The sequence below is a fragment of the Anser cygnoides genome, chromosome 8 (genome assembly GCF_040182565.1).
Source record: "Anser cygnoides isolate HZ-2024a breed goose chromosome 8, Taihu_goose_T2T_genome, whole genome shotgun sequence".
Classification (NCBI taxonomy): Eukaryota; Metazoa; Chordata; class Aves; order Anseriformes; family Anatidae; genus Anser; species Anser cygnoides.
In genome coordinates, this window is record NC_089880.1 from 27,736,003 (window position 1) to 27,747,881 (window position 11,879).

An 11,879-nucleotide genomic window follows, 5' to 3' on the forward strand; every position below is an offset into this window, starting at 1 on the left:
ACTCTTGCTGAATATAGTGAATGCCAGCACAATAATTATAATGTGAGCACAGTTTTCAAACTGCCAAATATTTTTGCTTTATACTAAGTACCAAGACTAATGATCAGGTGCCAAACGCTGACATGAATTCACATATTAAAATAGTTATCCTGTATATTTTTTTTCTTATTTGCTTGCATTTTTTCTGTCAACAGCACCTGTGTGTATGTACTCTGAGGTTAAAATTCCTCATTAGATTACCAAATCTTCTGAATGAGTGTCAGCTGGGGTCATTCCACTCCCAGAGTTTCAGCCCAGCTGCCTTTTGCTTCTTTCTAATTGCCATTGGTGTCACTCACATTTCATGCTCTATCTTTATCAGTACTTCTTTCATTCTCTCCAGAAGGAAACTTTATTTTTACTTTGCTTATCAGTTAGACAGCCTCTGTTTGTTTCTATAAAAGAAAAAAATGTTAAAGAAGAGGAGATACTTGAGGTCTGCTGCCCCACAGGTAGGGATAAGTAGACAAAACTGATACTACATAAGATTTGTGTCAGCCAGCAAAATTTCTGCTTGATTTGGAAAGGATAGTTTACTGGAGTCAGAGTTTTTATGTAGCTGAAAAGCAGAAAAGGTACCTAGAATTTTCTTCCATAGATCAATAGAAACCACATTGCATAATCTGTAGAGAAAAGACAGTAGCTAGCACTGTATGAATATAATCTGACATCTTGTTTGATGTTCTGTGAAAATCTGATGACGTAAATATTCTGCTAGCACTGTGTGCTGATTTTTCTCAAAGGAGAAAATATTAATCAAAATGAGATAGGGCTGTAGTTTCCTGATCTGCAGGAGGGGTTAGAGGTTGCTCCTCTTTGGCCTTGTTCTTGTTATGAAGGTGGAGAGTGTTCAGATACTAAATTGAAGCTAAAGGATGTTGTAGCCTTCGTATCACTAATAGCTGTTGACACTTTTGTAAAATTAGTTTGTCATTTGCAAATTATGTTGTCTTTGTAGGAGTTTGGCTTGAATTGACTAACTGAAATTCAAAGACTTCTGTATACCTGTAGATTAAAAGGCTCTGCTCCAGTATTTAGGATTAAACTGAGCCTTTTGTAGGCTGCTGTATAGGTAGCACAAACAGTGCATAGGTCCCTGAGGAAAGAGGGAGATAACTGCATCAAATAATTGTATAAACCATTATTGAGTTAGCCAGTTTACTGAAAATTCCACTGTGTATTAAAAAATAAACTTCAGCAAAATGGCAATCTAATGGTAAATATCATTTCTAAAAATTCAGTATAGTGGAAGATATATTATGGTTGTCTTATGTTGGATCATTTTTGCTAATGCAGTTTCTCAGCAAAATGTTATTTTTCTAAATCGTTGGCTTTTTGACTTCAAACATTTCTGTAGTGACGCTGACTGATTTTCCTATTGATTTGGTTTGTATTGCAATGAGGCTTACCAAGACACTGTAACTCAGGAAGGCAAACAGTTTTTAGGGTGCTTTCTATAACTCCTTCCTTATTACTAACCATTTTGCCAGCCCTATTTTTCACCAGTGTCTTGGCAGATCTAGGTGGTCTGAGAGTGCCAATATAATCTAGGACACTTGTTGTTTTACTTCTGTATTGACTAAACACGACATGTAATAGTTCTATTTCTCACCTATGTTTCTGTGTTGCAGTTAATGTTAAAAGCTGTTCAGTCTTTGCACAGCTAGTATTCCACTGTATTTCGAGTGGAATTTCAAATGTGTAGCTGTTGATTTTCTTGCTAAATTTGTGGTGTAATACAGCCAAATGACAAGATTGACTTCAGCAGTGCAGCTTAATGTCTGTCAATCATAATTCATGTGGAAGTTTTGTCTACAGGCCGTAAGTCTTAGTTTTCAAAAACCTGATCATGCCAAGGTTTAGCCACAGATCCACTTGTACAAGGCTGCCTCTGCTTCTCACTAGACGTATAAGCTTACTGTTTTAACAATGAAGAAGCAGATTTGAGGAAACTTTTGTTGAAGTATTATTGGAAGTAGAGGTTCTGGTAATTTCTGAGTTACTCTTGTGGCGTGTTGCATGAAAGTTAAGCTGAAGATTAAGGGCATAGTTATCGCAGAGTTAAGCTGTGTTTTGTGCTGGTGGGTACACTTTATACCTACCATGTAGTCACCTGTCTCCTTGTGGTCTTCTGTTCTATTTTTCGCTGCCTTTCCCTCAACCGGAGCTGGAGTTTCTTTCTAAGTATTTCATCAGAGCATACAAGAGAGGTTCCTCCTCTAGATTGCTTGTATCTGTTCTCCTTTCTACTCAAATTGTATTACACTGTCTACATCTTCCCTGGGTTCTCATTTTGCTGCCACATTATTATTGAGGAAAGGCTACAAATGCCAAAGCAAGAAATTATATTGGAGAAGTGTATTTTTATTTTATTTTTTTGTTGTTTTTTCTTTCCCCTGAAAAGTAGAAGAGAGCAGAACTTCAAGAGCCTTGAAGATTCACAGATCGTTGTCAAGGGTGCTGGAACAAGAACTTCCTGAATTTTGCCATGTATATTGAGACTAATAATTCTCCTCTCTGAAGTTAAACTAATTGTACATTTTCTTTCCTAGGAAGCAAAATGTTTTCTGCGTTATGTTGTTGTGTGACTATCTAATTCCTGCACAGTTCCCCTTCAATTACACTTTCCTGGAGGGAAAGAGTGACCTAGGGTGGGAAGAAAACTGAAAGCACAATTGAAATTGATTTAAGACATTCAAGTATATAACTTCATTCTAGAAAGCTTATGGGTTTTCTTCTGCTCATTTAAATAGGAAGGAGTTTTAAGGGGAGGGTAATGATGTGAATTGACCACCGCAGTATTTGGATTGTGAAGCCTGGCTCATTGTTTTTGGCTATGATGTGAGCAGGTGTTTGACACTTTGCTCTTTGTGCTCCCTTCAGAAAGCTCCAGTTCACTCCCCTGGCCCACCCCTGCCCTGTGCAGTTCCGGGTGGTGGATCTGCCAAATACACACCTGCTCTGCAAGGTGAAAACTCTCAACAAAGGGGATGCCAACTCTGAAGTGACAGTGTATTACCAGGTAGGGCATTAGAGTTTTGCATGTAGTTGTTTGTATTATTTGTAGTAATTTGCTGTGTGGGCACAATTCAAAGAGCAATCAATGCAGAACCAGTCTGCGTGATTGCTGTGCAGGGAAAGAGAACTGAATGATAGTGATTTTGTAAGCACAGTTCCTCTGCACAAGACCTGTGAAAGTCCTTGATGAAATTACAGCCTATATTATTTCATGATTGATTATTTTCAATGTATGTATTTTGCTTTTTCATATCCCATCCAATCCAGTCTTGCTAGTGTCGCCTTTCTTACCTTTCTTGGCAATTGAAGTCCCACCACCACCCTTTAATGTAGTCTTCCTACCCATGTAGCGGATAACAACTGAAACTACTTACTTTTTACAATAGAAAAACAGAAATTGTTGGCTTGTTGCTTTGTATGATAACTTACTGAGCATTTAATGCCGAAGTCAATCTGGGCTGGATTTGTTTGTTTTTAGGCTGGGGCGAGGAGTTTAAGAGAATGTGTTCTTACAGACTTGCTTGTGGTAAGTTTTGATGTTTTCTAACAAATCGTGAGGGCTTATTGGTTTGTGTACTGGCTGCATTTACATACGATGCAATGCTCAGTACATGGATAAGTAATGGTTAACATTACGATAAGGCACTAACTCCTGTGACGTGTATGATTGTTGTAGCCTACTAGCACTTCTATGGTGTAAGTACTTGGGACTGTTCTGGTATGGTACTTCAAACAATGCACCATTTCACTTAAGAATTAATAAATATATTTGTTATAAAGTGATAGTGCTTGTGAAGGTTAATTTCCCATCTTACCCTGTTGCGGGGACATAGATTTAACTATGTTAATTTATTCCTAACTCTGTGAGGATAGGAGAAGTTGGGGGGAGGTGTAGTGGGTTTAGTCCATTCTTTGTTGATTTGATCATGCCTGTCCACAGGGTCTGAAACAGTGTGGGTGTGGTAAAACGTTTAATGTTGTGAACAGGAGAACGTTTTGAATAAATTCAAGGTGTGTTTCAGATGCACATGGAGGAACCTTGTTTCAGTTTCCTGCGAACCAAAGAAACACTTGGGTAAGCTCACTGTCAGAAGGTATAGTTCCCATTCAGCTGTTTTCTTCCTGAACAATCAGTCCCATTACCTTGTTGCTATGGGAAACTGTAGCTAATTCCTGGAATAGTGTAGTTGAAAGTCCAGGGTAATATACTACAAGCAAATACAGCATTATCAATAGATGTTTCTGTCACAGCTTCTTAGTTAATTTTTCTAGGTCTACAGATGGGCCCATGTCCTCTCTTTAATTGCACGTAACTGCATAAACGCTTGGGGTGCATTGCAATCTGTGTGTATCTGTAATATTTAGACTCTGGATCTATGCCAGTGTTCATGTTGTGAGTACCCTGCCTTCTCTACTGTAATTGTTTTGGTGCTCTATATATTGAAATTACACAAAGAAGCCTCCTGTAAACTGATAACAACTGAACAAAAAAACCAAAATGTTCTGCATCTAGCAATTGTCCACATATAAGCTGTGATGCTTAAGATGTTGGTGTTCACTTGTAGCTATGTCCTGGGCTGATGGTGGTAGCTAAGCCAAAAGAATGGGAAATGCTAGGTGCTGTCAAAAAGATTTTGTGCTTTTTCTCAGGCTGTAAACCCTGTAAAGTTCACAAGCAAGGTTAGCTTCCGTGGAGAGGTTAATCTTTTCATTATTCTTAGTGTCTAAATCAGAAGGTTGATTTGAAGGCATTTAAAAAAAAAAAGAAAAGGCCTGTTTCTTGATAAACAAAAGTCAACTGAAGAAGCATCAACTCTTTGCTGGAAGAATATTTCAGATCGTTTTTTATTCATTGATGCTGGGAGACAGGTCAATGGCTGTGGTGGTGAGAGGGGTATTCTTGGTGCAGACATGAATATCCTTTGTGGAGTCAGTAGAAAATATGCTATTCCTAAAAAAGGATTTTTACTTATGGTGTTCCTGGGAGTTTAAAGAGCTACTTGCTATTCAATTAGTCCATACATTACATCCCGTCAGAAATTTCATCTATGAGCACTGGCAGCTTAGCCCCACTCATGTTGTCCATTTTAACCAGCAAGAAACATAACGGGGCTTCAGTGATGGCATTTGTTAATTAAAGATGCCTAAAAAATAGTTTCATTTGGATTGATAACAGCCCAACTTGGACCATTTGTGATCTTGCATCTTATTTGCAGGAATTCTTAGAATGTAATTATCTAAGCCTGTTTATAAAACGTTAAGCAGAGCTGTAGGAGATTGACTGAACTTAGAAAAGGTTATGCCTCTTAGTATTTGAATATGTATTTAAGTTAGTCCTTTAGGAATATTTGGTATTAGCATCCTTATGGGAAATGTTAAGTCTAAGCACTGGTAATATTCTTACTTTGTTGTTAAAATTATGAATATTGAGTGATTTTTGCTTCTGTAATTAAGTCTCCCCTCCCCACATCTCTTTCATTTAAGCTACCATGTGTACCCGGCCTATAGAAATAATTCTGGGATTATTGGGTTTTCCATTAGTGTAACAACACAAGCAACCAAGCACAAGTAAGTCTTCCTGATTTTACAGTGGTTGGATTTCTGGCGTATGCATCTTCGGGTTTTGAGAGCTTTGAGATTCAGATCTGCTTGTATCTGAATAAGACATTTTTTACAAGAACTCTCACAATGAAATTATTCAACTAAGATTTAAGACTTCTTGTTCTTACAGTGCTTATATTTACGGTACAGTGATACAGGCATGTTTAGCTGTCAGTTTTGGAAGTGGAAATAATGTTACACGGTTACAATCTCTGCTGCGCTTACTCATTGTAATGTTGATATCACAGACTGTTAGTGTCTTTTTCATTCCTTTTTGGTAAAAAGATATTTTTTTCTCATTGCATTGTTTGTTTTTGCTCTGTTAAGATTCTCTTATTCATGGTAAACAGGCCTGTGTGAGAAACAAAACCACCTAAAACATCTGTTTTGAAATTATTAACTTACTGATTTTTTTAAAAAAAACTTGTTTGTTAAGCGCTGTTAGTTTTAGTGCCTGAACAACTGTGTATGCATCTTTTTGGGTGATGATACTTCTGTTTTGATTTGAAGACTGCTACTATTTCATAAGTGAGTTTTGCAGTTTCACACAATTGTCTTAAGGAAAGAGTGGAAGTTAAACATCCCAGCTCTCAGAGAGAGTACCTCTTACTCAGCTCACAGTGGCATGATCACCAATAGTGTGCAGTCAAAGTGGCTGTGCTGAATAATGCATTTTAAGCAAGGGATATTAGATGTTTCCTGGAGAGGGATGTTCCAGAAAGAACCACAGCAAATGAGAGGGACAGAAAGCCAGGCACAGGTGTAGAAGTGGTACTGTGGCCTTACTAGCAGCCTACAGATGAAGGTTTGTGGTCAGAAGTTGCCTGAGAGAGGTAAACTGTGAAGGTTTTCTCTCTCCTGACTGAAAGAACACAGAAACACTCAGTTTTGGTATGGAAGAGATTTGAATCTGAAAGTTAACAGCATTGTCTGTAACTTTGTTCCTTCGTCTTCCTTCAGTTCTGAATTTGTTGACAAGAAAATAGAAGAATTTCTGTTGTACTTTGAAGAAAAAATGAAACTTTTAACTGAAGATGCGTTTCATGCTCAGGTAATCAGAAAGAAGCAGTCTAGTAAACCTCCACAGGCTCTTTGTTCTTGATTTATTGACAAACAAACCAGGCAGCCCTCTTGGAAAAGAAGAAAGAAAAAGTGATACTGTTCCCTAGTTTTGTTTTGTGACTTTGGGGGACTGAAATCCAGTTCTTTTTCAGGGCTCTTGGCTTTATGTATGAGTATTAATAGAAGTGTATTTTTACAAGCCCATTCTCTAATCAATACTAAAGAATATGAAGATACTTTTCTAGGTGAAGAAATGGATAGACATTGGAAGGAAATTGTAAGTCAGCAGTATCTTTTTGACAGGCTCACCTGTGAGGTAAGGATTTTAATTTAACTCCATCATATTGTTATGTATTAGTAGCCTTTTCGATTTTTGAATAGGAAGTGTAATATTGTTTCAACAAATGGCTGAAGCAAACCAAAATGATGGCCAGCATGGTATAAAGAATTTACATCTAAATCTGGTCTGTTCAGGGCTTCTTAGGTTTTTGAAGTGCGTTTCCAGGTGAATAGTAGTAATAATTCAGATTTATTTCACAGAATTTGTAGCAATCCAGGTTAATTCTTCTTAAGCACTGGCTAGTAGTTCTATCAGAGAATGCTGTTAACAGACCTTACCGTTTAGTTATGAGGCTTGTACTTGGTGCTGGAGTACAGAAGCTTGTAAAGCATAAGGCTTATAAAGATATTTGCAGTGATCCTTAATGTTAGTGATCCCTTTTGCTTTTAAAACAATGTCTTAAAAAAACCAGTATCTTATATATTCTTTTGTGGGTTTTAGATTGAAGCATTAAAATCACTTACCAAAGAAGATCTCATTGAATGGTTCCAAGTTCTCAGGGGAAAAGATAGAAGAACACTCAGTATACATGTAAGTACACCTGTAATCAGTGCTATATTGGACACTTTTCCTTTATTATTTCTTTTTAGGAAAGATGCAATTTGACTGTCTTAACTAAATTTCAAGACCTTTTCTTTTCTTCTTTATGATGCTCTGACTACCCATTTTTAAAGTGCTCTGCTGTGAAAACAGTTATGAAGTTTTAGAATTCTGAAATATAACAGTTAAATGCTGGAATTAACAATGTCATCTGCAGAGGACATCAGTCTCTGAAATCCCACTGCTACTTAAATCCTTAACTGAAGAACTCTGAAAGTTGCAGGAAAGTTGTGAAATTCTGTACCAGCGTTTATCCCTGTAGTTTTGTGTAGTGGGATTGATCTCATCAACTTGAACTATTTTAACATTAGACATGTAGTTAAGCTGCTTTTGTCATGAGTGGACAGAGGCCACTTCTCCCATGTTAGGACAGGGAGGTTGAAACACTACCTGAAAGCATTGTCTGGTGATGATGGAGGCAGCCTAGACTACAGACTCAGAATTTTAAATTTGACTGATTTGTACTCCAGTTTTGCTAAACTGGTTTATAAAGTATGGTCTAAGCTTAGTTTGGATTTTTTAGCATCCATTCCTTGTTGCCTTTCTGGTAACTGTCTGGTCTCTGAATTTTTCAGGTTGTTGGATATGGTGAGCAAGAACAGGACTCAGAATTTGCAGCTGTCTCAGATGTACAGGGACCACTGCTTGGTGAGCACCCTCAATTAACATTCTTACCCCCATCTTCCTACATGAAAAATACTGCTTTCATCAGGCACATCAAAGATTTCACATCAACCCTTAACCTTCTTCCTTATCATAAGATCTTACAATAAATTTTAGCTCTTTTTCTGTGCCCTAAAGCGTTAAGTAATTTTTAATTTGGGATCATTGCAGATCATTTATGTTACATAAGGGAATATATAGTGTCAGTGAATCTGGGTAAGTTTATTCTTCTATGTTATAGAGATTAAAAAATAGAGGAAAGAAAGGTATGCAGTTGACTGTTATGGCTCCCCATGGAACCAAAGCTGAGGTCCATGAACTGCTTTGTTCATATGGACAATGTTTCTGATAAGCTTCAGTTATTCTATTTTCTAACCAAATTTCCATATATTCTTTAGAAAAATAAGGTAACCAAAAAGGAAAGAAAAGCAAATAGGAGAAGTTATTTCTCTGATCATCAGGACTGTCTTACTGGATCTGACTAAACTCCATCTACCCTTTCTCACCTCTGATAGTAGCTAGTAATGGATGCTTAGGAAAGCTTTCAAGAACACAGTGTATAGGGTATCCTTGCTTGCTGTGTGCCCAGCTTTCAGCTTCTGATTTTGGATTCTTCATGATCCAGAAGGTGCAGCTGAAATGTTGTTTAGCACAGCCACAGACAGACCTACTCACAAGGGGTAGTGTTGCAGAGGGTGCCACTTGTTTCTGCATTCTGTGAGGAGTATTTTCTTTCATGTATTTTGAACTTGCTATCTGATTAAATGTTACTGCATGCCTTCAAGTTCTGGTATTGTGAGAAATGGGGAATAATTAATGGTGCAGAGAAAGGGTTAGGGAGTAACGATTGTGTATCTGGGGATTGTATATCCTTTCAGTTTTGTTTTTTTCCAAGTTGAGGCTTTGAAAAATGCACAAGCTCTTTTGATTATCCTTGTTGACCTTCTCAGTATCTTCTCTGGCTACATTAGGCCTTTTTTGAGATGGGAAGCTCAAGGTTGCATGCAAAATTAAAAATACATGTTCATCATGAATTTCCTCTACAGCAACAGCTTCTGTTAACCTCACCTGCTCTTTGCAGGCTTCCAGCCTTTGATGTGTTTGAAAAAGTTTTTATTATAAATGTCTTCTCTACTTTTATTACCACTGAAGCCTTTAGGGTCAAATCATGGGGCCAAGCTTTTAAATGTGATGCCTATCAGACATTGTGAATAATAATTGTATGCAAATTGCCAATCATTTGTCAGATTTTCATTATTACAGGAAGTCTAAAATTTGACTTCAAATTCCTGTCATAAAAAGTCATACATAAACATTACTTTCCAAGTACAGTTTATCTTCTAAGCATTATTGCAGTGTTCTCTTTGGTTAGATCTTATTTAGTTCTGTGCCTTAGTAGCAAACTGTATCGATTCTGTGATTTTTTTTTTTCCTGGAACATTCAGTCATAAGATTTTTCCATTATGCCTTATTTGTAATGTCCTAAATTAAACGAATGTATGTGCTTTCAGCTGTGTCCCAGTGGGGGAGTAAATATATGAAAATAAATTGCTACAGTTGGAACTAATTAATTATTTGATTGGCAGATAAAAACCCTAAATAGGATTTACTCAGTGAGTTAGCTCAGAAGTTTCCTGGTAAGTGACCCGTTTCATGGTGAGGTTTGATCCTTGCATGGCGAACTCTTTTAATACCATCTTTATTAAACTGCATATTGCAGCACTTCCCTTGTTGGTGCTTCTGGTGTGTGTGGTTTGGAATGGGGTGGGAAATCCCTTTTCCTTGCAAAGCAGAATTGGCATTACACCCTAACTAGCCATCAGTGTGCTTGTTACATATCTCCCCACCTCCCTCACCCCCCCCCCCCCCCCCCCCGCCTTGTATTTCTTCTCGTAGATGTTGCTGCAAAGACGACTTTTTTGTTTTGTTTTTGTTATCAGGTCCTATTGTTCAGGCAGAAAAAAAAAGACAAAAAAAAAAAAGACTCCTCAAATGTACTAGACTTGCTAGCTGAGAAAACCACAGGAAACGATCATCTGCAAGTTGTAGAAACACACAGCTTCAAAGCGGAAGCCCTGGCTACTGTCATCAGGATAATCCACAACAAATGTCAAGCAGCTGGCACTTTGGGACGCCGTAGATACCTTCATCAACCAGTGTGCTGTTTCCAGAGCATCCACTGTCACTGCACATGCCTATGAAGTGCTCCTGTTGTAGCTGCTTGAATGGAAGGTACCGGGACTGGCAAAGTAAGTGTGAGCATGTGATTTGTTAATTAGTGTTTTGAGCTGGCCAGCATGTTATCCCTCCAATGTTGAGACAACTGAAATTAGCACTGGGTATGCTGTACTCTATAACTGCCTGTACTGAACAGTGAAAAAACCTGCACTAGTCCATGGCTCTAGCTCCCTTCTTGAAGGACAGGCTGTGACATTTAAAAGTGTTTCACAAAGTGGAAGGCTTCCTTTGATGGCGTGCAAACTCAGTGTAAGGAATGATGGGGACGTACTCCAGCAGAAGGCCGAAAGCTAATCAGGCTGCACACATAATGTGAACACTAAAGAGATTTACATCTCTAAGTGCAGTGATACAGCCTCTTAAGGAAAGTACTCGGCACAGAATTAGTATGAATTATATTATAGTTACTATGTGTAGAGAGTGAAACAAAATATTGCTAATACAGTATAGGATCACAAGACCTTGGAGGAAAAAAGAAGACTTCCTGTTAAAATTTAATGTTCTTCTCAACTGGGTAAGGACCAATGTAGCACTGCAAGGTTTACCGACTTATTTTAATTACATCATTGATATAATTGTTTAGCTCAAGGAAATAACAAATGAGATGCTATTTTTCATGTGATTTGAAGGTAGCCAAAATCTAAGTGGCAGAGGTAGATAATTCAGAAGAAAACAGTCTGTTCATTTAATTTTATCCATGAACTGCTTTCAGTGTTCTTGTTGTGATGCTGTAGCTACTAAAGATGCGAGTGAAACTGAAAAGAACAGCTAAGTTATACAACATGGCTCCCAAGTCCTGCTTCCAGGTTGGGCAATTAAGAATTAAGGAAAATGTAGACCAAACTATAATACAGTACCAGGTCTAAGAGACAGCAGTTTAAGTGCTATAATGGAATTAGTTCAGTAGGCCCAGATAAAAAAAAATTTAATCTTTCTATAGAAACAGTGCACTGTTTTACAAATGTATTCATTTGGTTTTCAGTAATCCTTATTTATGTAAGTACAGCAAATGTTACACAGAGCAGATCCCTCCCCCGCCCCTCCCTGGTCCTTTTGTCCATAGCAAAACTGAAACACAAAAGGCACGAAGCAAGAACTTACTCTAACAGAACTTGACAAGACAGAGATCAGAAGTGATTACAATGTTAAATATCATCCTAACAATCTGAACCGTTATTTAAAATAATTAATTTCTTAAAAAACAAATTTGGTGTTTGACTTTTCAGTAGTTATAAATCTGTAAAGGTTGAAATCAACACTGCACACTGAGTTCATTTACAATGGTTTGAAAAAAAAAAAACCACAAACCTGCAGCCTT

The 11,879-nt window shown here is 37.6% G+C and overlaps 1 protein-coding gene across 1 annotated transcript in view; it reads left to right on the plus strand.

Moving 5' to 3' along the window:
- Nucleotides 1–8,308, plus strand: part of LOC106032938 (nardilysin-like) — a 29,700-nt gene extending 21,392 nt beyond the window's left edge. Inside the window, exons 22-27 of the mRNA XM_067001585.1 lie at nt 2,923–3,061; nt 3,536–3,583; nt 4,080–4,132; nt 5,542–5,625; nt 6,619–7,591; nt 8,236–8,308. Of these exons, the coding sequence (XP_066857686.1) occupies nt 2,923–3,061; nt 3,536–3,583; nt 4,080–4,132; nt 5,542–5,625; nt 6,619–6,760 (466 nt within the window). The 3' untranslated portion in view covers nt 6,761–7,591; nt 8,236–8,308. The remainder of the gene's footprint in view (nt 1–2,922; nt 3,062–3,535; nt 3,584–4,079; nt 4,133–5,541; nt 5,626–6,618; nt 7,592–8,235) is intronic.
- The last annotated feature ends 3,571 nt before the right edge of the window (nt 8,309–11,879 follow it).